Here is a 25018-nt window from a genome sequence, read left to right on the forward strand (position 1 = left end):
CTGAAGTAAACCTCTGTAATTTGACACCATGATAGTTTATCCCAGTAACAAATAGTTTATTTAAGTGACTAATGTTCTGCAAGATTATCATCATAGATCCTGGTTTTGGGGTCCTGAATGCATCTGAGCATTCAGTTTCTGCAAATTGAAACTGGATTTTTTTAAAAAAAAAGTATATACATATATAAAAGACAAGTAGTGTAAAAATACAGGTTTATTTCCTAATGTGCCCACCCACGAACCCCTCACATGAACTTCATTCCCCCAAAGCTTTCCCCACCCAGCTCACCTGCTCCTTCACACCTTCCTCACTTTCCCTCCCACCCCAAGTTAAGCCCTTTCTCCTTTTCGGTCATGTGGGCACCATGGTCAGTTCTGTGTAGCTGATGTACATCACCTTAGGGAAATCTGTGGGGGGATACAAAAAGAAGAGTCAGAGGGGGCCACCTCCCCCTTTGAGAGGAAGGAATTTGGGGGAGGGGTGGTTCTTATCTGGAGTAAAGATTCAGCCAAACTACCAAGGCTTGTAGACAATGACCCTGGCAAGGGTCTGACTCTGCTACAACCAAGATTGCACAGTTTTGTGTGAACTAGGGACAGCCCTGGGCTGCTCCACTCACTTTCTCTCCCATCCATCTGTTATCTGTATTTTAGGTCACACGTGATCATCAAAATTAGAGCACCTAGTTGTATAACCAGAGGTGGGTTCCTACCGGTTTGGACCGGTTCGGTCGAGTAGGTAGCAACTTGGCCAGCCACGCCCCCGAACCGATTCTATCGTCGTCAGCGCCATCTTGATTTTCAGTTCTGCACATACCAGTGGTGGGTTTCAAAAATTTTTGGAACCTACTCTGTGGGTGTGGCCTCCTTTGTGGGAGTGGCTTGCCAGCCATATGGCCTGGTGGGAGTGGCTTGCTGGCCATGTGTGTTCTCTCTCTCTCTCTCTCTCTCTTTCCTTCCTTTTGTCTCTCTGTGCCTTTTTTCTTTTTTTCTTTCATATCTCTCTCACTTCTAACTGGTTTGGTAGATTTGATGAACCGGTTCTACCGAATAGGTGCGAACTGGTAGGAACCCATCTCTGGCACATACGCAGAACAACCTTCATTGCAAAAATGTAATCCCCCCTCCCTTTTCTAACGTTGTGCACATGCGCAGCCCTTTTTAGGTGCAAATGCGCATGGAATATCTTACCATCTCTTTCCAAGGTACTGGACTTCACTTCCCATTATTTACAAGCAACTTGAAGGATGCCAGATTGGGAAACCAAATTTTTATAGCTGCGACTTTTGACTGTGTGGCCATGATGGTTCTTAGCTTTAGCTATTTATGATGCCTTTGACTTCTTGCTCATTTTGTATATATGTACGTATTAATATTTCATAATATCATAGGTTGGACATAACTTGGAGAATTTTTTCATTTATTTCACTGATTCCTTTTTACTTTTTTCTTTCTTTGCATTTTTACTCTCTTTTTTTAATTTTCTTCTGAGTTTTGTTTGTATTAGTTTTTATAACTGTAACTAAAATTATATCTATCATCTATCTATCTATCATCTATCTATCTATCTATCTATCTATCTATCTATCTATCTATCTATCTATCTATCTATCTATCTATCTATCATCTATCTATCTATCTATCTATCTATCTATCTATATCTATATCTATATCTATATCTATATCTATATCTATATCTATATCTATATCTATCTATCATCTATCTATCTATCTATCTATCTATCTATCTATCTATCTATCTATCTATCTATCTATCTATCTATCTATCTATCTATCATCCATCATCCATCATCCATCATCCATCATCCATCATCCATATCTATCTATCTATCTATCTATCTATCTATCTATCTATCTATCTATCTATCTATCTATCTATCTATCATCATCATCTATCTATCTATCTATCTATCTATCTATCTATCTATCTATCATCTATCATCTATCTATCTATCATCTATCTATCTATCTATCTATCTATCTATCTATCTATCTATCTATCTATCATCTATCTATCATCTATCTATCTATTTATCTATCTATCTATATCTATAAATCTATCTATCTATCTATCTATCTATCTATCTATCTATCTATCTATCTATCTATCTATCTATCTATCTATCTATCTATCTATCTATCTATCATCTCTCTCTCTCTCTCTCTCTCTATCTATCTATCTATCCATCCATCCATCTATCCATCTATCCATCTATCCATCTATCTATATCTATCTATCTATCTATCTATCTATCTATCATCTATCTATCTATCTATCTATCTATCTATCTATCTATCTATCTATCTATCTATCATCTATCTATCTATCTATCTATCTATCTATCTATCTATCTATCTATCATATATTCATCCATCCCACCATCTATCCATCCATCTATTGATATCTATCTATCTATCTATCTATCTATCTATCTATCTATCTATCTATCTATCTATCTATATCTATATCTATATCTATATCTATATCTATATCTATATCTATATCTATCTATCATCTATCTATCTATCTATCTATCTATCTATCTATCTATCTATCATCTATCATCCATCATCCATATCTATCTATCTATCTATCTATCTATCTATCTATCTATCTATCTATCTATCATCTATCTATCTATCTATCTATCTATCTATCATCTATCTATCTATCTATCTATCTATCTATCTATCTATCTATCTATCTATCTATCTATCTATCATATATTCATCCATCCCACCATCTATCCATCCATCTATTGATATCTATCTATCTATCTATCTATCTATCTATCTATCTATCTATCTATCTATCTATCTATCTATCTATCTCTATATCTATATCTATACCTATACCTATACCTATACCTATATCTATCTATCATCTATCTATCTATCTATCTATCTATCTATCTATCTATCTATCATCTATCTATCTATCTATCTATCTATCTATCTATCTATCTATCATCTATCTATCTATCTATCTATCTATCTATCATCTATCTATCTATCTATCTATCTATCTATCTATCTATCTATCTATCTATCTATCATATATTCATCCATCCCACCATCTATCCATCCATCTATTGATATCTATCTATCTATCTATCTATCTATCTATCTATCTATCTCTATATCTATATCTATACCTATACCTATACCTATACCTATATCTATCTATCATCTATCTATCTATCTATCTATCTATCTATCTATCTATCTATCTATCTATCTATCTATCCATCCATCATCCATCATCCATCATCCATCATCCATCATCCATCATCCATCATCCATCATCCATCATCCATATCTATCTATCTATCTATCTATCTATCTATCTATCTATCTATCTATCTATCATCTATCTATCTATCTATCTATCTATCATCTATCTATCTATCATCTATCTATCTATCTATCTATCTATCTATCTATCTATCTATCTATCTATCATCTATCTATCATCTATCTATCATCTATCTATATCTATAAATCTATCTATCTATCTATCTATCTATCTATCTATCTATCTATCTATCTATCTATCTATCTATCTATCTATCATCTCTCTCTCTCTCTCTCTCTCTCTATCTATCTATCTATCTATCTATCTATCCATCTATCCATCTATCCATCTATCTATCTCTATCTATCTATCTATCTATCTATCTATCTATCTATCTATCATCTATCTATCTATCTATCTATCTATCTATCTATCTATCTATCTATCATTATCTATCGTCTATCTATCTATCTATCTATCTATCTATCTATCTATATCTATCTATCTATCTATCTATCTATCTATAAATCTATCTATCTATCGATCGATCAATCTATCATCTATCATCTATCTATCTATCTATCTATCTATCTATCTATCTATCTATCTATCTATAAATCTATCTATCTATCGATCGATCAATCTATCATCTATCTATCTATCTATCTATCTATCTATCTATCTATCTATCTATCTATCTATCTATCTATCTATCTATCTATCTAATGTAATCTAATCTATCACCTATTACCAGCAAACACAACTGGTGGGTGGCTCCAAGCAAATGTCCTACCTTTCTATCCAACCTGACCTGGGTAGAATTTTGCCTGATGAAGCCAAAATGGGCTGAGCAAATCTATCTTTTCTTTGATATTTGCTTGTCACTGAGCACACATCCTTCTATTTTTGCTTCCACTTTTTATTTTGAACATCCAATGATGCTTTAGGCACCCATTTGAAACACCATTAAAATGTAGAAAATGAGTCAGCATTCTTGGCCACCTTTGCCGAGGGGGTTTAAAAGAGATATCGAGGGACCAAAAGTGGCCTCCACACTGTACCTTTTCCATTGCTAAACTAAGGAATGGAAAAACATTTAAAAATATCTTCCACTGATGAGCAGCAGCTTTGGTGTACTTTGCTGAAGTTAGGGGTGGGCTGCTGGGGGTTCGCAGGGGTTTGGGAGAACCTCTAGCTAAGATTCTATGCAGTTCAGAGAATGCCCAAATCCCACTCCTGGTTGGCCCCGCCCTGCCCACCCTGCCCCTCCCACGAGTCCCCATGCGGTTCATTTTGAATGCAGGTAAGTGCAGGGTGCACACGGAGGTTCGGGGAGGGCAAAATACCTCCCAACGACCAATAAGATCTCACAGGTCGGGCCTCCTCTGGGTGCCGTTGGCCGGACAATGCCGACTGGCGGCCCCTTGGGGGAGGGCCTTCTCTGTAGCTGCGCCGGCCCTGTGGAACGATCTACCCGTAGAGATCCGGACCCTCACCACTCTCCCGGCCTTCCGAAAAGCCACCAAAACCTGGCTGTTCCGGCAGGCCTGGGGCTGTTGATTAATGTCCAGCCCCACTTAGATAGAATGGATGGTGTGTAATTTTAACAACTGTATTTTTATTCTTAAATTTTAAATGTTTTTTATCTTGCTCTGTAAGCTGCCCGGAGTCCCACAGGATTGGGCGGCATACAAATTCTATTAAGTTTCAAATTTCAAATTTAAAAAAACGGGCCTATTGGAAGTTTGGGAATGGGGAGGCCATTTTCACCCTTCTGTAGGCTCGAGGAAATGCCCCCACTGCCGTGGTGCAGAAGGCCGGCTAAGCCATGCCCACCATGCCCACGCCCACCCAGCAACCGGGCAGAGAACCCCTTGCTCAAATTTTTGAAGCCCACCCCTGTCTGAAGGACCCTGTAGGAGTATCTCTCATTAATACTGAGGTTTTGTTTCAACAAGGTAATTGGTTGGAATGCAAATTTTTAAGATTTCATTTCTCCAAGGCACCGTGGTGGTAGGAGAAAGGGGGGCATGGTACTTGATGGGTGAAGCAGAGGGAAAGGAAGGAACGGTACTTACAGGGCAAGTCGAGGTCAACTGGAGGCACGTCAGGTGGGGGGTCGCCAAAGAGCAAATAAGAGTGATACCTACTTTTGGGTTACTTACTGTCCTGTTTGTCATCTTTGCTTTCGCCATTCTGAGCGCCTTTCTGGGAGAGCCTCGTGGAGGCATTGACAGCTGTGGCTGCTGCCTTGAAGCTGCGCTTGCGTTTCTGCACGTTCTGCTCCGGGTGGAAGATGATGACATAGACTTTGGGTACGTAGAGCATCCCGAGAGAAACAAAGGCGCTCAGGCTCATGGAGATGGTGAGGGTTGTTGTCTGAATGTACATCTGGGAGGGAGAAACACACAGGACTGCATTTTAGTCCAGAAGTTCTGGATTGTGGCATGCAATCACCAGGATCATGTAAATTCAAGTCAAGTCACTCCCGAGTCAAATTTGACTTCTAGTGCCTTACCCAGTTTTCTTGGCATGAAACACAGAGTTTCACATTGCCTTTCTCTGACGTAATTTTCCTTGATCCATTACCCAATAACTAACCAGAGCTAACTTTGATTATATTTCTAAATCAGCCTCCTAGATGGGCATGGCGTCAAACTATAAACTTTATTCCGGCCGTCATCGTTTTAGGTTCATTGGGTGAGGAAGAGTCAGAAGTGACATGAAATTGTTCAACTTTAAATGTCAAAACTAGAGATCTAAAATGAAGAGCTGCCCTATTTGATCTGAGAGTTGCCTTCATTGGCTCAGAAAGGAGGGCCTTGCCTTGAAAGTATCCTTAGTAAAATTATTGTAATCCTTGTCGCCTGCTCACTTACCTGACATACAAATGCTCCCTTATTTCTATAGCAATTCTAAAACTCCTATACCCACTCAACACCCCGAACTCTTTTGGTTTCCATGGATTTGCTTATCAGAAGTAAGCATCCAATGGCCTTCCATTGTTCTTCCGAACTGAATTTCCATCTCCTCCAAGAGCAATGGTGAAGAATGCTGGGAGTTCTATTTCAATAACATCTGGAGGGATCTGTTCCTGCACTATTGGTTTATGGGATCAACTTCTGAGTCTGCCTGGTGTTACCTTTTAGGGAGCTTCTACTTAGTTCAGTATTCCTCAAGCCTAGGTTGCTAACAGATGCTGCCTTCTGCTACCTCCTGAACTGAAATGGAAGACATGTATTACTTTTACACTCCCACACACACACACACACACAAACGTTTCTTTTAAAACTATGAATGAGCAAAAACTGTCATCCCTCAAATTGCATCTCCTGCATTTATTGGAAAGGAAGAAGCAGGCCGGAGGAGCTAATCACGCAAAGATGCACCTCACAGGTGCTCTAAATACAAAAGTACCTTTTCCTTTATTAATGAATGTAATGTTGCAAAGACACAAGACAGCTTTTGAGCATTCCATGATGAATTAATCAAGAAGAATCATGACACTGAAATGAGAGCAAGGAATCCTTGGTTGGAGTGCCTGTTTAAACTCCTGTCTTCAGTCTTTCTTGGGAAGAGCTCAGGATAGCGGTAAAAATGATCTACCATAGTGTTTGGTCTCATGGTTTGCAATTTGGTCTAGAATTTCAGGTGCTGGCTTGGAAACAAGGGGATTGTGAGTTCTAGGTGGGATAATAAATAAATGGATAGAATTACTCTTGGGAAGACTTATGGGGAAAGCAATCTTTATTCTGCATAGGGCTGTAACAGTGGTGGGTTTCAAAAAAATTTGGAACCTCTTCTGTAGGTGTGGCCTGCTTTCTGGGTCCACTGGTAGAACCTCTTCTAACCGGTTCGGTAGATTTGACGAACCGGTTCTACCAAATAGGTGCAAACTGGTAGGAACCCACCTCTGGGCTGTAACAAACTTTTGGCATCTTTAAAAAAATAAATGAATAGGAGTTGAATAGCAATAGCACTTAGATTTATATACCACTCTACAATGCTTTACAGCATTCTCTGAGTGGTTTACAACGTCAGCATCTTGCCGCGCATAATTTTCAGCTCCAAAAGAAAGGGAGGTTTAATTCTTTCCTGAAAGGTCATTTTCCCTTTAAAAATTGCCCACTTAGAAGCTGTAGCACCAGCAGACCCACTGGGCTGTAAGAAGAAAAGCAGTTGGGTGGGCAGACAAAGCCACAGATCAGCAGGGAAGCAGAAATCTTTCCCTTCCTTCAGCCCTAAACCACAATCCACTTCAAAATTCCTCCCTCCCATGGATCCATTTATACAGAAGCAAACACATAGAGAAATCATATGTTACAGGCAATTGTAGCATTCATGAGATTTGGAAAGGGTGCCATTGAGCAAATGGCATGAATTACATAATTTAAATCAGTTGCATGCAGAATGAGATGAATTATGGAATGAATCTTAGCTGAGGGTTTTTTGACTGATGGCAATGACATAATTAATGGCATTTGCATGATGTGATCATAGCATGCTTGCGATGTCTTGGTGATTTGCAATGTAATGGGATGGATGTTTATGATAACTTCTAATTTTTCTTCAGTCTCTTAGTTGAATGGATTGGAGTCTAAGTCTCCTTTTTAAGCACTCCATCCAGTGTGAGCCATAATTTGTTTCATCAATGAATCAAGTAGTACTATGTAAGTAGTACTATGATTTAAAACAGCAAACTAAACCATGATTTATAAAGACAGTGGCAGGATTTTCACCGCACACTAAGCCACATTGACCAAACCACATTACAGTTCAATGTGATGCCTAAACAAATATATTTAAAAGAGAATATAAAATATTTTCTTTTATAACAGAAATAAATGTTACAAGAGAAAATTGAGCTGTTCTATCTCTTCTGGATAATATCTTATAATATCTTGTAAGACACAATGACTGAAATCACACATTCTATTAAGCAATAATGTTTCGTTTTAGATTTGCAGGGATCCAATACCTGGGTGGAAATAATAACAGAAGACTATTAAATGGCAGCATGAAGCATTATTAATTAGCTCTAACTATTCCTTTGCCATCCAGAAGTCACCTACATTTTTCAGTCCTGATACCGTGGCCTTCATTTAGTCACGTGGTGAACCAGTTACAGTGGTTTGCGAAGTATGATTTAGGCGGTTATAGGTTGAATTTGTAGAAAATACTTCACCTGGTTATTGTGTTAACCCAGTTTTGAAGTTTGTGAAACACACTGAGCAATAAGCTATCCAAATCATTAGGATTTGCACAAACCATAAAAAAGGGTGGGGAACTAAATTTAATGCAAATATAACTGTTAGCAGACCCTGTAATCAAGCCAGAGCATGACTTTCTCATGCTATCATGCTTTTAATCTTTTCCTTGATGCTCAGTTAGGAGGTCATGCAATGATATCATGTGATCTAAATCTCATAAATAAAAAGGTATGTCACGTTACTAAAAAAAACACACCAATAAACAGACAAACAAAAAAACAGGACACCAAGAAAGGCATTCAGCTCATGGCTCTTTCAAAATTGAGCTCTACTTTTAATGCTAGGCTTCCTGCATCTGAAATTTTCTAGATGTATTGGACGTTTACAGCAAGTGATAGGATGGTTTTATTCCATGTTTATTTTATGTCTTCATAATTTGATTCATGTTGTTTTAATCTTATCGTGGATGCATAAACATTGAATACTTTAGTTTTTGCTCTTGTTCAATGTAAGCTATTGAAAAATCTGCAGGGATCTAGTAGCTTCTACTCTTAGTTATTCTGATTTTTTTGGTGTCAAAAACTAACATGACTCTCCTCCCACATTGTAAACTACTCAAAATCTATGCAATTGTAGAATTGTAGAAGACTTCTTTATCAATACAAAATCAGCCTAGGAAGGGAAAGGGGCAAGGCTTTCCAACTTTCTGCAATTCTGCATATTTGACATGACAACAGAGTCGCTCAATAAAATAGCTGATATGGGAAGGCCACAAAATGGGAATCTCTCAATTGTTTCTTATATATTATTCCCAGCCTATTTTAGGCACAGAAGTATATTTTCCTTCCTCTACTCTATAGGCTTTCGCTCATTCATAGAGCCGAGGTGGCGCAGTGGTTAAATGCAGCACTGCAGGCTACTTCAGCTGACTGCAGTTCTGCAGTTCGGCTGTTCAAATCTCACCGGCTCAGGGTTGACTCAGCCTTCCATCCTTCCGAGGTGGATAAAATGAGGACCCAGATTGTTGGGGATAATATGCTGACTCTGTAAACTGCTTAGAGAGGGCTGAAAGCCCTATGAAGCGGTATATAAGTCTAACTGCTATTGCTATTCAAAGGAGAGATTTGAAAATGCAGGTGACTCAACATGGGGTGGGGAGGGGGGAAGGTTAAAATAGCATCCTGGAAATAAATTCCTGCTCAAACATAGAGTTCATTGGGAGATTTGGAGGCTTCTTTCTTTCTTTCTTTCTTTCTTTCTTTCTTTCTTTCTTTCTTTCTTTCTTTCTTTCTTTCAATCTTATCTAGCTATTCTTGAGAGGATAACAATTAGGGAATCTATATTTTGTTGTCTTGAGTTTCCAGAAGAAAGTGAACATGTAAATGCCACTACAACATAAAACAGAGGAGGAATCCCCTAGGCTTGTTTTACAAAGTGTAAAATGTCTTTTAGTTAGAACATGGCTGGTTTATTATAGTTTTTTTTGCAACCCCATGAGCCTGTTCTTGCAATCTGAGAAAAAGCTAAGAAGCAAAACAAATTTCTTAAGCCTTGCAGAAGTTCAAGGCACATCCAGCATTCCTCTGAACAGGCAACCCCCACCCCCCACTCAAAACTGGGATGATTTTTCCCATTTGGGGAATGGATTTAATGATTTGAAAAGGGTGCCATAAGCTCTTGCAAGTGCCTAATTCAGCTTCTTAGCAGACAGAATGAAAAAACAGAACAGGTCTGACTTTGTCCACGTTGCCTGTTACAGTGACATCATAGCTTAATGAGTAGCCCTCGACTTACAATTATTTGTTTATCAACCATTCTAAGCTCCAGTGGAAAAAAAATAACTTACAGCCAATCCTCAAACATACAACTGTTGCAGCATTCCTCACAGTCATGTGATCAAAATTCAGGTGCTTGGCAAGGGGCATGTTATTTGTAGTGGTTGCAATGTCCCGGGGTTATGTGATTGCCATTGGTGAGCCTTCCCAGCCAGCTTCCAACAAGCCAAATCAACAGGGTAAAGTGGATTCACTTAATGCCCACACAATTCACTTAACAACTTTGGCAAAAAGGTCATAAAATTGAGCACAAACTCATGTACTGTAACAACTGCCTTGCTTAGGTTTCATTGTGGTCTCAAACTGAGTTTACTGTGGCGATGTGTGACCCAACAGTTGTAGGGGTGAGGACAAGTTATAAGTCATTTTTTTCGGTGCTGTTGTAACTTATTTAGCAAACGATGGCTAAACAAATGGCTGTAAGCCGAGGACTACTTGTACTTAAATCCTGTTGTCTCTTGTACCACCCCACTCCTTGTCCTGATTGCTCCCACCTTCTCCGCTGACTGGGCTGTGCCAAAGAAGATGGGCACAAAGGCCAGCCAGACGATGCAGGTTGTGTACATGGTGAAGCCAATGGGTTTAGCCTCGTTGAAGGTCTCCGGCACGCCACGGGCCTTGATGGCATAGACGGTGCAGGTAACCATCAAAACAATACTGTAGCTGAGGCAGGAGATGATAGAGAGGTCTGACATGTCACATTTGAGGACGCCCCGGGCGAATTCTGGGTTGGGTGTATGTTGCTCTTCATAGTCAATGATGCTATGGGGTGGCTGCACCCCCAGCCAGATGACCACAGCCACAACTTGCACGGATGTGAGGCTGAAGGTGATTATCAGTTGGGAGGTGGGGCTGATGAATTTGGGTGGAGTCACTGACTTCTTGCCTTGTTCAAAGATGCGATAGATGCGGTTGGTTTTGGTCAGCAATGCTGAATAGCTGATGGCCATGCCCAAGCCAAGAAAGAGGCGCCGGAAGGCACAGATGGTAACACCTGGTTCAGCAATCATCAGAAAAGTGATGGTATAGATGAGGAAAATCCCAGTGAGCAGGACATAGCTCAGCTCACGACCTGAGGCTCGGACAATGGGGGTGTCGTTGAAACGGATGAAGGTGATAACGATGAAGACAGTGCCAAGGATGCCCAGAATGGCCAAGAAGATGGGCAGAATGGCCCAAGGGGAGCTCCACTCCAGCTTGACAATGGGTGTTGGGCGGCAGGCTGTGCGATTGAGATTGGGCCGCATGTCAAAGGGACACATTTCACAGTTGAACTCATCCAGTTGATACTGGTAGCCGTCACATAGCTCACAGTGCCAGCAGCAAGGGACACCTTTCACCATCTTCTTCCTCTCTCCTGGGTTACAGGGGAGGCTGCAGACTGATGAGGGGATCTCCTTCTGTCCACCTGACCACTGCATGTCCTCGATCTGTGGGAGAATCAGAGAAAGCCAGAGAACAGTGATTGGCATTTATCTCAGAGAATCACATCTGTGTTTCAATATCCTGCAGATTTTTCTTAGTTGATGGGATATGACAACAATGCGGCCGCGCGAGTGATCGTGGGTGCACCTCGCTTCACCCACGTAACACCTATCCTCCGCGAGCTGCACTGGCTACCTGTTGCTCTCCGGGTGCGCTTCAAGGTGCTACTTGTCACCTACAAAGCCCTTCATGATATTGGGTCTGGGTACTTGAGAGACCGCCTACTGCCAATTACCTCCACTAGACCGATCCGATCGCATAGATTAGGCCTCCTCCGAATTCCATCAACGAGCCAATGTCATCTGGCAACTACCCGGAGGAGAGCCTTCTCGGTGGCTGCTCCGACCCTCTGGAACGAACTCCCCGTGGAGATTCGTACCCTCACCACCCTCCAGACCTTCCGCACTGCCCTTAAAATCTGGCTGTCCCAGCAGGCCTGGGGCTAAAGACCCTAACCCCACCCGAATGGTATGATTGTTGTGTTCTCTTTTAACAATGTATTGTTTTATGTTCATAACTTGTTTTGTCCTCCCCTTCCCCTAACTTGTGAGCCGCCCTGAGTCCCCTCAGGGAAAAGGGCGGCATACAAATAAATAAACTATAAACTATAAACTATAATGTACTTTGTAAGGCAGTCTCTTGATTAACCTATATGAACATGATTTGGGTAAACTGGGGTTTGACTGTCTAGTGACAAAATTGGTCAAAACTCACGAGTACCATCCTCACCATTACAAGAAACACAGCATGTGGAATCATGAAGGGTAGACAACCTATCTAGAACTTCTCTAGCTTACTGAATAGTGTTATGTGAAAGCTTTGAATGACCAAAGCCATGATTGGCAGCGAATAAAATATGTACAGGGCCATTTGGTGACATAGATGCCACATGGAAAATTGCCAGCTGGAATACAAGAAGATTAAGAGGGGAAAAGCATAGATTAATAAATGAAATGAAAGAAGAATAAATATGTTGTGCATTTGAGAACCAAAGACAAGGGAAAGGACATAAAAGAGTACAATGAAAATATTCTAATTTTATGGTCTGGAACTGAACATATTCAGAGAAGTGGAGGTTTAGGTTGAACTGAACACAGGAATTAAAGGCTGAGAGGATTTCTTTTGAATCTGGGTGACATTTGAGTGATCAAAATATCTATCCTTGAAGAAGCTTCTAATAGGGAAAACATACTGAAATGGGCTCTTTTAATAGAAGTAAAATATGTTTTTGTTTCTTTGACATTCTTTTTCCAATTTGCTATGACCCCGTTGCTATATTCCAGGATTGTTGGAATATAAGAGCTTTCTCGCAAAACACAGATTTGTGCAGTGGGAGTACAATATTGGAAGATTTTAACAGCAGTTCTTTCGATGATTAATTATCATGGGATCAGCCAATGAGGCATGTTCTATCATAAAGGTAAAGGTAAAGGTATCCCTCGCACGTATGTGCTAGTCATTCCTGACTCTAGGGGGCGGTGCTCATCTCTGTTTCAAAGTCGAAGAGCCAGCGCTGTCTGAAGACGTCTCTGTGGTCATGTGGCGGACATGACTAAACGCCAAAGGCGCATGGAACACTGTTACCTTCCCACCAAAGGCGGTCCCTATTTTTCTACTTGCATTTTTACGTGCTTTCAAACTGCTAGGTTGGCAGAAGCTGGCACAAGTAACGAGAGCTCACTCTGCTATGCAGCACCACCGAACTGCTGACCTTTCTGACTGACAAGCTTAGCGTCTTAGCCACTGAGCATCCCTCAATATTCTATCATAGAAATGCATTAGAAGGAATATACCCAAGAGTGGATAGCAGTTTCTCATTTGTTCTTTATCGTTCTCAATTTGGTACCTTAAAACAATTTAGAACAATGTCCCACTCAACATTATATGTCCCATTCACCATTCAGATCCATCACAAAGGTCGTTACAGGTCCCACCTGCTACAGAGCTTCAACTGATGGGACCCAAACCATCTGCCTTTTCTGATGTGGCTCTGGAACATCATCGACCCCTGAGATGAGGTTAACTTCATCCCTCTTAGCCTTTTGTAAGGCTTTGAAAATACAGTTCTTCCACTTAAATATCTATGGAGATTCTCAGTCATCCAAGTCATGGTTGTCCCAAAGGTGCTTTTTTCAAGAGTCAACTGGACTTTCTAGTTTTTCTTTGAAGACGTTTCGCTTCTCATCCAAGCAGCTTAGAAGTTTCTTGGATGAGAAGCGAAACTTCTTCAAAGAAAAAACAGAAAGCCCAGTTGACTCTTGAAAAAAGCACCTTTGGGATGGTTCTGCTAGCAACCCTTGGGGATTCATGGGGAGCCTGTGCAACGATTTAGATGGTGTTCCCCTGCAATCTTGTTTTTAATTATCTTACTTGTTTTTATTTATTTTTAAAGTGTTTTAATAAATGCAATATCATTTTAACTATTGGTTGTTCACTGCCTAGAACAGTGGTAGTCAACCTGGTCCCTACCGCCCACTAGTGGGTGTTCCAGCTTTCATGGTGATCGGTAGGGGTTTGCTGTAACTCTGCTTTATAAATTTTATAAAGTAAAGTTACTTCCCTACTTTATAAATCACTATTACTGCGGAACCGGTGAGCGGTTAGAAAATTTTACTACTAACAGAGATACAAAAGTGGGCGGTAGGTATAAAAAGGTTGACTACCCCTGGCCTAGAATCACGCTTAATGATATGGGCAGCTATATACGGTAAATGTGTTAAATTAACAAACAAGTATTTTTTTTAATTTATTTATTAAATTTTGTATGCCGCCCACTCTCAAAAGAGACTCAGGGCAGCTTACAGTAAAAAAAAAAGGGGGGGGGGATATATAAAAAAAATAAAACAACAGTTTAAAATTGCACAACAGTCACAAACCTAAAGTGGGGCTGGACAACTCAACAGCCCCAGGCCTGCCGGAACAGCCAGGTCTTAGTCGCTTTGCGGAAGGCCGAAAGGGTAGTAAGGGTCCGGATGTCAACGGGGAGCTCATTCCAGAGGGCCGGAGCTGCAACAGAGAAGGACCTCCCTCGGGGTGTCACCAGCCAACATTGGCTGGCGGATGGAATCCGGAGAAGGCCTAATCTGTGCGATCTAATCGGTCTTAGGGAGGTAATTGGCAGGAGGCGGTCTCTCAGGTAGCCAGGTCCGATGCCATGTAGGGCTTTAAAAGTAACAACTAGCACTTTGAAGCGTGTTCGGAGACCAATAGGAAGCCAGTGCAGCTCGCGGAGGATAGGTGTAACGGGGGTGAACCTAGGTGCACCCACAATCGCTCGCGTGGCTGCATTCTGGACTAACTGAAGTCTTTGAACACTCTTCAAGGGCAGCCCCATGTAGAGTGCATTACCTAAAGTAGGTAAGTAAGATAAAGTAAGGTAAAATCGTATATACCCGTGATGGCGAACCTATGGCACACGTGCCCGAAATGGCATGCGGAGCCATGTCACATTGGAACCTGTGGCGCCACCTGTTCCTCTTTCAGGTTTCTGGGGCATATGCATGCGCGATGATCAGCTGGCCTTCATGCGTGCGCCGGTGCCGGAAACTGGAAGAGCTAATCTTCCATTTTTTCAGCGTGAGCATGCAGACTGACAGCTGATTGTCATGCGTGCATGCGCGCCAGTAACTAGAAGACTAGCTGAGTGCGCTGGAAATCAGAAGTTCATTTTCCGGTCTGCGCATGCCCCCTGGGCAGCTCTTCCTCCTGGTCGCAGCCCAGATGAGCGAGGGCACTCCCTTTTCGGCACTCGGTGCCAAAAAGCTTTGCCAACACTGGTTTATACCGTATGAATGCTGGGAGGCATTTAACTGAAAGAGATGCTGCGGTCAGGTACAGACCTTGGTAACTCTCAACAGGGCCAGCTCCCAGTTGAATTTTTCTTCAAAACCCCAGAGTACCCAATGGTGATTATTGCAAAGCAGAAGAGAAATTCTGAAAAGAAGAGGGCTAAAAATTCAACCACATACTTAGAGGTGGGCCAGTTGCTCTACAATATCAGCTTGAGCAATCTTGCTGCTGAGGGGAGTCATATTTTCAGAATTATTTTTTATAATGGGGAGAAAGTGTATCAACGTGACTTAAAGAAGATGACGAGTGATTGATTCTATGCTCTGTCACTCACATTCAGTCGAAGGTATTCTGCCCACTGGCCAATGGCCTTGTATCCTGGGACCGTAGTATTTGTCAGCTGATACTGGAAAATATCATAGCGCCCAGGAGCATCTCCATTTTCGTTGAACATGACTGGTGTTCCGGCACTGCCTGCAGGAAGGAAAAGGTTACAGGGAGATATGGACGTCCTTCAAGATGAAGATGTTCTAAAAGAGGAGGAGACAACTTTGTGCTGAGGGACACTGGCTGATAGCGGGAAGAAGAGTTGTAAGGAGCCTCCAAGGTCAGATGTGATAGGCAATCTACTTAGGTGGGGGAGTGTCTCAGAGGTGTTCGGTTCGCTGTTGTGAAAACATAGGTTTGCTATTGTGATGTGGGACACAAGAGATTTAGGGTCTAAGCCTGTGAAACATTTTAAGGGTTGTTCCCTACTGCAAGCATTGATAGATAACAGAAAACCAGAGATGAGTTTTCTCTATCTCTCTAGAACAGTGTTTCTCAACCTTGGCAATTTGAAGATGTCCGGACTTCAACTCCCAGAATTCCCCAGCCAGCATTCGCTGGCTGAGGAATTCTGGGAGTTGAAGTCCAGACATCTTCAAGTTGCCAAGGTTGAGAAACACTGCTTTAGAAGATGGACACATCCTATATTGGCAAGAATAGGACATGTCGAGCCAGTGGTGAGATTCATTTTTTTTTACTACCGGTCCTGTGGGCGTGGCTTGGTGGGTGTGGCAGGGAAAGGATACTATAAAATCTCTGTTCCTCCCCACTCCAGGGAAAGGATACTGCAAAATCCCCATTCCCTCCCGATCAGCTGGGACTTGGGAGGCAGAGAATAGATAGGGGCGGGACCAGTCAGAAGTGGTATTTACCGGTTCTCCAAACTACTCAAAATTTTCACTACCTCTTCTCCAGAACTGGTCAGAACCTGCCGAGTACCACCTCTCTGTCAAGTATGACATGCCTGCAAAATGTGCATGACAAATATGTTGACCTGGAGCTGCTGCTTTGGATCTTAACATGCAGCTTCCCCTTGCTTGTGACCTAAAGCTGTAGAATCTGGGGAAAGCTTTCTCACTCCTTCCTGCCCTGATTGCTGCAAATTTGTACTTGCCTACCAATTCATGATCTCAGCCTTCCATCCTTCCGAGATGGGTAAAATGAGGACCCAGATTGTTGGGGGCAATATGCTGACTCTGTAAACCGCTTAGAGAGGGCTGTAAAAGCACTGTGAAGCAGTTATACAAGTGCTATTCCTATTGCTATCACAGCCCTACGTTGCTCTAAAACTTTGCTCAGTTCTTCATGTCAGCAAATGTAGAACACCACACATGACACACAGCGATACAACCCAGCTTCTTGGCTGAAAAAGCGGGTTCTCTGTCAATCTCACCATTGAAGTTGACTCCCAGAATGTAGTTCAGCAGGGTTCGCCCGTCAATGGGATCCATCTTGTCACACACCCCGATTTGGCCTGAACAGAGCTCCATATGCATGTTGTGCAATGCATGCGCCATGGCATAGACAGCGTCAATCACAAACTGCACCTTTCCCTCCTGCTCGTAAGTAGATTCTCGCCCAATTCGTTCATCTCCTGAAAAATGGGGGAGGGGAGGGGGAATGAGTCAAACCACTGGCAATTATAAATACTCACTCATATTAAAATACTATCTGGTCCTGTGAAAGCTTTTCCTTTGATTCTAGTCTAGTGCCTTCCTTCCAGAATTCAGCCGTGGTGGTACGGCGTGGCCCAACAAAACCGTGCTCGTCAAAATAGCGGCGACAAAACCGTGTCGCTAAAACTGCGACGTCATCACCGCGACGTCATCACCGCGGCGACAACAGCGCGGTGACAGAAGGGCGCTTTAAAACAGCGCGCCTTCAGAAAGCCGATTTAAATTAAGGTAAGGGTTAGGATTAGGTTTAGGGGTTTGGTTTAGGGTTAGGTTTAGGGTTAGGTTTAGGGTTAAGTTTAGGGTTAGGTTTAGGGTTAGGTTTAGGGTTAGGGTTAGGTTTAGGGTTAGGTTTAGAGTTAGGTTTAGGGTTAGGTTTAGGTTTAGGGTGCTGAGCGCTTCAGAAGGCGCGGATTTGGCCTCCGCGCTTATGTCGTCGCGCTATGGTCGCCTTTTTCCTTAGCGCTTCGTACAGCGCGGATTTGCCCTCCGCGCTTATGTCAGCGCGGATAAGGGCTTCGCGGTTTTGACGGTGAACCGTGGTACGGTGGTTAGAATGCAGTGTTGCAAGTTAACTCTGTTCACAGCCTGAGGTTTGATTCTGACAGGCTCGAGGTTGACTCAGCCTTCCATCCTTCCGAGGTCAGTAAAATGAGGACCCAAGTTGTTGGGGGCAATATATGACATTTTAAGCCACTTAGAGAGGGATATAAAGCACTATGAAGCAGTATATAAGTCTAAGTGCTATTGTTATTTCTTTCCTAAAGCAAGAGATTCAGCTATGTTGCTCTGCTTTTTTTTTCTTCTTGAGATGCAAGATTCTTCTTTTAATTTCCCTGGTCTTTTAGAAGTTCTTTTCTTTTTGCTGGCTGTGATAATTTGGTTACCTGCCTATACCTCATCTCGAACATGCCAATTTTCGTTTTCCCAGAAAAAATACCTATCCAAATAATGATTCATATCTGGGCAGCATAGTCATTTCTTTTCATAAATTATATTGCATCTCCTGTTCTCAGATGTATTAACAATGCTACTTAGAAGGGGGGGGGGGAAGGTTTAATGCTATTTCATTTACTATAAGCAAAACATTCTGTGCATTTCTCCATTCTTAAGTAGAACATCATTTATCAGGATAGTCACGTTTTTTATTCTTTGTATTATGCAAATGAATGTATACCCAGCCCAGAATAAGAAATTAGGCTAGATGGATGATTATAGGGCACCACTGTCAATATCCCCCTATATTAAAGAGATAAAACAAATTGAAAAGTACAAGGCTAAAACACTGAAGCACAACCCAATATGGAAGAGTATGGAGCAGTGATGTGCAGTCAGGGGAGGCACAGCCTCACCACTGTCAATCATGAAAAGGAAAAAAAATGTAAATGGGAAAAGGCGAGTGCTGAGGTTAGGCTAGCTAGCTGCTGCCCCACCGTGAATGACTGCCTGTTTAAAAAAGCCTCTAAAAAGCTCCCTCTACCATGAGGCAGGAGAACTGCATGCCTCATCTAGTCTGACTTTTTAGGCGCTTGAGCAGAGTTAAGCGATGGTTAAAAGCCTAAAAAATCCCGAGGTAGTTGAGGCATGCAGTTCTCCTGCCTCATAGAAGAGGGCGCTTTTTTTTGAGGCTTCAACTCTGTCATTCTGTTTAAAGCTGCAATGTCACGCTCACTCTTCCTCCTCTCTTTCTCCATTTCTGATGCCCCACCCCACGCTCCCTCTTTTCCTTCAAATTTCCTTTTTTTTTCTTTTTTCTTTAATAAATGCAATGCTCAGGCATTCTCTCCTCTCCCCCGACACCCCACTGACTAAAGCACTTTCTTTCGCCCACCTGAGCTCTGCCGCAAGCACAGGCGGGCGAAAGAAAGTGCTTTAGTCAGTGGGGTGTTGGGGGAGAGGACTGCCTCACCAGCCATAAACCTCACCGCACGTCACTGGTATGGAGATAGGCTTTAAAAGAGATTCAACAATTTTTGTATCAACATCAGTTTGAGTCAAAGAGATACGAGTGGGGTGACATAGATACAGGTAGTCCTCGACTCACAATAATTCATTTAGTTATATGCCTTGAGGTTGTACTTGGAGAGTATTAGAGTGAGGGGAAATCTGCTTCCATACAGGTGCAAGTAATCAGGACTTAACGCTCTCTTACGCACTAATTGGGGATGAGACAAGGGCAACGTCAAGGAGAAGATTTCATGTGTCAGTACAAACTGTGTACATGAGAACGGAGGTCAGGTTACATGTCATGATCAAGGTAATGTGTGATGTGAAAGCTGTACTTCTGGATGTCTAAACTACATATCCTTAGTTCATGTAAAGAATAATAATTATTCACGAGGCTGTCTATGAAAACCTGAAAACCTCCTTCTCCATATCCCATTCTTTAGGACACCGATGCTAAACCAGATTGGCAGGTCTTTCTTTCTTTCTTTCTTTCTTTCTTTCTTTCTTTCTTTCTTTCTTTCTTTCTTTCTTTCTCTCTTTCTTTCTCTCTCTCTCTCTTTCTCTCTTTCTCTCTCTCTCTTTCTCTCTCTCTCTCTCTCTCTCTTTCTTTCTTTCTTTCTTTCTTTCTTTCTTTCTTTCTTTCTTTCTTTCTTTCTTTCTTGCCAGCTCCTGACTTTTGATGAATTTCTTCCCAAAGCAGTTGTGGTGTTTTAATCTTGTCTGTCTGCTTCCTTGAACAATTTACGTAGAGAGGAATAATTTCTTAGTTGCTGAGAGAGGGAGGCTGAACATAATCTTTTTGGTCAACTTTTGTTAATTATTTTTTTTTTGTCAACACAAGCCATGCCCATCCACCATGCCCCTTCAGTTGCCAGCAATTTGGTGGAAGAGAAAAGAAGGTGGGAGGTATTGGGGACCTTTGGAGATGGGCTTGAGAGATCAAGGGGAACAGATGGATTATGACTAGAGAAGTCAAAGGGCCAACTAAAAACAGTGAAAAGAGTAAGGTTCTACATTTAGGCAAGAAAAACGAAATGCACAGGTACAGTATAGGTGGTACCTTGCTCAATAGTAGTAACTGTGAGAGGGATCTTGGAGTCCTAGTGGACAACCATTTTAAATATGAGCCAGCCGTGGGCAGCAGCTGCCAAAAAAGCCAACACAGTTCTAGGCTACATAAACAGAGGGATAGAATCAAGATCACATGAAGTGTTAATACCACTTTATAAGGCCTTGGTAAGGCCACACTTGGAATACTGCATTCAGTTTTGGTCACCACGATGTAGAAAAGATGTGGAGACTCTAGAAAGAGTGCAGAGAAGAGCAACAAAGATGATTAGGAGACTGGAGACTAAAGCATCTGAAGAACGATTGCAGGAATTGGGTATGTCTAGTTTAATGAAAAGAAGGACTAGGGGAGACATGATAGCAGTGTTCCAATATCTCAGGGGTTTCCACAAAGAAGAGGGAGTCAAACTATTCTCCAAGGCACCTGAGGGTAGAACAAGAAGCAATGGATGGAAACTAATCAAGGAGAGAAGCAACTTAGAACTGAGGAGAAATTTCCTAGTTAGAACAATTAATCAGTGGAACAGCTTGCCTCCAGAAGTTGTGAATGCTCCAACACTGGAAGTCTTTAAGAAGATGTTGGATAGCCATTTGTCGGAAATGGTATAGGGTTTCCTGCCTAGGCAGGGGGTTAGACTAGAAGACCTCCAAGGTCCCTTCCAACTCTGCTATTGTATTGCATAACTTAAGTAATTGAGCAAATAACCCATAATTCATTGTCAGTATAGAAAAGGAGGCTGAATTGGACATTTTCCAGGAAAAATAGTGCCTGAAGAGGAGGCAGGGACTCTTTGTTTTCTTTCTGTCATGGGGCCGGGAGGGGGAGAGGGAGAGGGAGGGAGAGAGGGGGAGAGAGGGGGGAGAGAGAGACTTGAAGTCTAATCTCTGTTCCCTGTGGAGGTGAACAACAGCCTAGACCAGTGATGGCTAACCTTTTTCGGATCGTGTGCCAAAAGCGGGGGGAGCACAGGGGGGTTGTGCACGGGCGTGTCCACATCCATGATGCTATGCGCGTCACCCCCTTCCCCTTCACTTTTGGCAAGAGCCAAGGTGGCGCAGTGGTTAAATGCAGCACTGCAGGCTACTGCTAGATCAGCAGTTCAGCGGTTCAAATCTCACCGGCTCAGGGTTGACTCAGCCTTCCATCCTTCCGAGGTGGGTAAAATGAGGACCCAGATTGTTGGGGGCAATATGCTGACTCTCTGTAAACCGCTTAGAGAGGCCTGAAAGGCCTATGAAGCGGTATATAAGTCTACTGCTATTGCTATTGCTATTGGCACACAATGGACACGTTTTTCGCCCTCCCCAGGCTCCAGAGGCTTTCTAGGAGCCTGAGGAGGGCAAAAACAGCCTCCCCCCCTGAAGGTCCTCTGGAGGGTGGAAAACAGCCCTACGGGCAACCCGGAAGTTCAGGAATAGTGACTTCCGGTTTGCCCGTAGAGCTGTTTTTCGCCCTCCGGAGCCTTCAGGAGGCTTCCCTGAAGCCTCCAGAGGGCAAAAAACAGCTGGAAAAGAAGGCTGAAGTTAGCTGGCTAACGTGCACATGTGTGCTGGAGCTGACCGGGCAACACCTCGCGTACCCTAACAAATGGCTCCACGGGCCATCACGGGCCATCACGGGCCTAGGCCTTGAAGCTCTGTGATGTTTTCTACCACAATCACCTCAAAAACAGGGATTACAGTGAGGTTGTAGAATCATTCATTGGAGCAGTTATTCTCTGTATTAACTCTTCTTGCTTTACTCCTCCCTCCCTCCCTCCCTAGCTCCACACATCAGGAGTAGCCCTACCAGTACATTTGCGGTTCCCTTCATCATACTGGAACCCTGGACGAGTTAGTTTACACCTGAAGTCTTCCTCCCAGAATTCAGCAAACCAGATGTTGCGCCGATTGTTCTCCAAGGAACGGGTGGTGAAGTATTGGTCAAAACCTGGGAAGAGAACAAGGAAGGAGGGGGGTGTTTATGGCTTTGCAGGCTTTTTTCCCAAAGAACCATCAACTTTTTTTAAGACAGTTGAATCACGTTGTTTAATCCCTCAATTTTAGCGTTATCTCCATGTGAAGAGGTTTTCCTTCTTGGCTTGTCAGGGTGGATCACTTTTAAGAGCAAAGGCTGTGCTGGTTCCTTCTCATGCCAGATGTGTGTAAATGTATGTCAGCCTCCAGTCATCAAGTACTTAGAAATAGAGATGGTGGTTTTTAATCTATCAAGTAGGAGCTTCTGTAGAATGCAACATCACTCACTCCCGCCAGTCAAACTTTATCTCTCAGAATTCATTCCCTTGAGAGAGTGCTATTCTCTGTTACGTTTTGTCACTATAATTTATCCTTTTATTTTAGAGACATTAACAAAGTCTTTTGAGTCTCAGTCATTAGCAGATTGAAATCCCTGAGCACAAGTATCTGTCTCGGGCAGAACGGAAGGGAGACGAGACTTTTCCCACTCATTGGTCTTCCCAGCTCTGAAGAGTTGCTTTATGTCTATTGAATCATGGCTTCTCTGTCGCCTTAAAATGGATTAGTTACCAATAATGCGTTTTAACACCCTCCCGCATTCACAACCCAGGCTCTTAGAGAGGAGTGCTTAAGAATGAAATGCCTTTTTAAAATGAATTAATAAGCAGTTGTGCTGAATAGAAAATGAAGGAATAGGGAACATGATTACTTAAGGACACATTTTACAAACATTTACTTCGTTGGCTTGACATATGCAACCGGGATATATGTGTCATTGTTAAACTGAGCCAGCTGTGAGTTCTAGAGGGTTAGTTTTACCCAAACCAAGCATGACACTTTGAAATTAAACTCCCATGGATAGCCATGTCATGCAAACATAGGGAAGAAGATAACCATTGGTTTAAATTAGGACTACCACATCTGGGCTGCAAGCTGTTGAGAAGGCTAGTTCACATATGCTATTAAGTTGAGGTCACCATATTGAGTAGTAGAGCTCTAATCGTGGAATCCTCTGTGTTCTTTGAGCTTCGTTGTTTGATTGTGGATGCTTCATTATTTGACTAACATCTTCAGTGCTTGTTGAGTATGGGGTTTGTTCCCTGTTTAATTACAGTAGCTTGCCCTCCTAGTGATGTTGGTGTGGTTTTCTCCTTTGTAGTTCTTTAATTAGGGTATTGTTTTCTGCTTGATTATTGTTCATCCCTATTTATCTGGACGTAGACTGCTGGAGAGGGTGTGTTCTGATCTTTTTGTTTCCTTCTTAACCTTTTTATTTTCTCCAATGGTGTATAAGTGGCTTGTTTCTATGTGTCTGTTGATGGCTGATTGGCCCGAATGCCAAGCTTTCAGAAATTCCTAGCGGTTTTAGATTTAGCTTAGTCTAAGATGCTTACAGTCTCCCAGTTAAAACTGTGCTTGAGTCTGTCCATGTACTCTTGAGATAAAGGATCGCTAGTTCTAACTTGCCATCAGCAGCAAAAGTTAATTCTCTGCCATCTGCTGGTGTCCATGATTTTTATGGTTCTGGTCCCCAGCCCTTGTTAAACTTTCCTCTAGTGTTCAACATAGATGAACCTGCAAAATGGGTGTTAATAAGAGTTCCCTCTCATCCATTGTTTTACTCTCCATCCATTCAGTAATGTAGGGATAATGAAACAGACAGAAAAAGGATGCAGGTAGATAGAAAAAACAATGCTGTCTTTTCAGGAAGAATAACAAATGCAGAAGTGACATTCATTCTGGGGGATATCTGTCACTAGTTTGCTCAGGGCAATGCTGGTCATTTTCTACTAGGTCTCAGGAAGGAAAGTGAATCTTGGAGTCATGGCAGAATAGACTAGATGTGTCACGTGACGTCAGCCAGTTTGTGTTTCTCCCCGCTCTCGCGCTGTTGCTCTCCTCTAAGTTTTTGTTACCTTCAATCGAGGCTCTTTTGGGTAAGATGGTCACTGCTCCTTCAGCCACTTCCTCTTGCATCAGAATGGGGGAAATCTTGGCGCCCCAGCTGTCAGAACCTACCCAGAGGAACTGCCCCGTCAGATTGGCAAAGCGGGCAGCTTCCAGCACTCGTCTGCAGGGGTGAAATGGAAAAATGAGAGGCGTTCACAACTAACCCCTTAAGCAAGACAAAGCATGCCTTGTCAATTGCCTTTTTTTGCTGAGTCCCTTTGATATTGTGTTGCATGGACATATTTTTTTTAACAAGAACTTTTTATTTTCCTTTTCCATAACATATAATCACATGTATACTATTACATAGCCAATATCATATTGTATTAAGTAATAATTACATCAGTTCCTCTTGCCATCAACTCCCGGAAAGATAAAAGCCAATTATTAGCTCTTCTGCTTTTTATCCCCAGCTCTTGTGTGAGAGAGACTTGATTCTACTTTGGCCATACCAGTGTTTTG

General features: G+C 42.1%; 1 protein-coding gene across 1 annotated transcript in view; it reads right to left on the reverse strand.

Annotated features, from left to right (window-relative positions):
* Positions 1 to 352: 352 nt before the first annotated feature.
* Positions 353 to 25018, reverse strand: part of LOC116504109 (metabotropic glutamate receptor 6-like) — a 34812-nt gene continuing 10146 nt past the window's right edge. The window contains exons 4-10 of the mRNA XM_032210956.1: positions 24523 to 24677; positions 22440 to 22580; positions 17356 to 17556; positions 15970 to 16109; positions 10856 to 11791; positions 5482 to 5707; positions 353 to 408 (exon numbers count right to left, since the gene is read on the reverse strand). Coding sequence (XP_032066847.1) covers positions 353 to 408; positions 5482 to 5707; positions 10856 to 11791; positions 15970 to 16109; positions 17356 to 17556; positions 22440 to 22580; positions 24523 to 24677 — 1855 coding nt within the window. The remainder of the gene's footprint in view (positions 409 to 5481; positions 5708 to 10855; positions 11792 to 15969; positions 16110 to 17355; positions 17557 to 22439; positions 22581 to 24522; positions 24678 to 25018) is intronic.

This window comes from Thamnophis elegans, chromosome 2 (genome assembly GCF_009769535.1).
Source record: "Thamnophis elegans isolate rThaEle1 chromosome 2, rThaEle1.pri, whole genome shotgun sequence".
Classification (NCBI taxonomy): domain Eukaryota; kingdom Metazoa; phylum Chordata; class Lepidosauria; order Squamata; family Colubridae; genus Thamnophis; species Thamnophis elegans.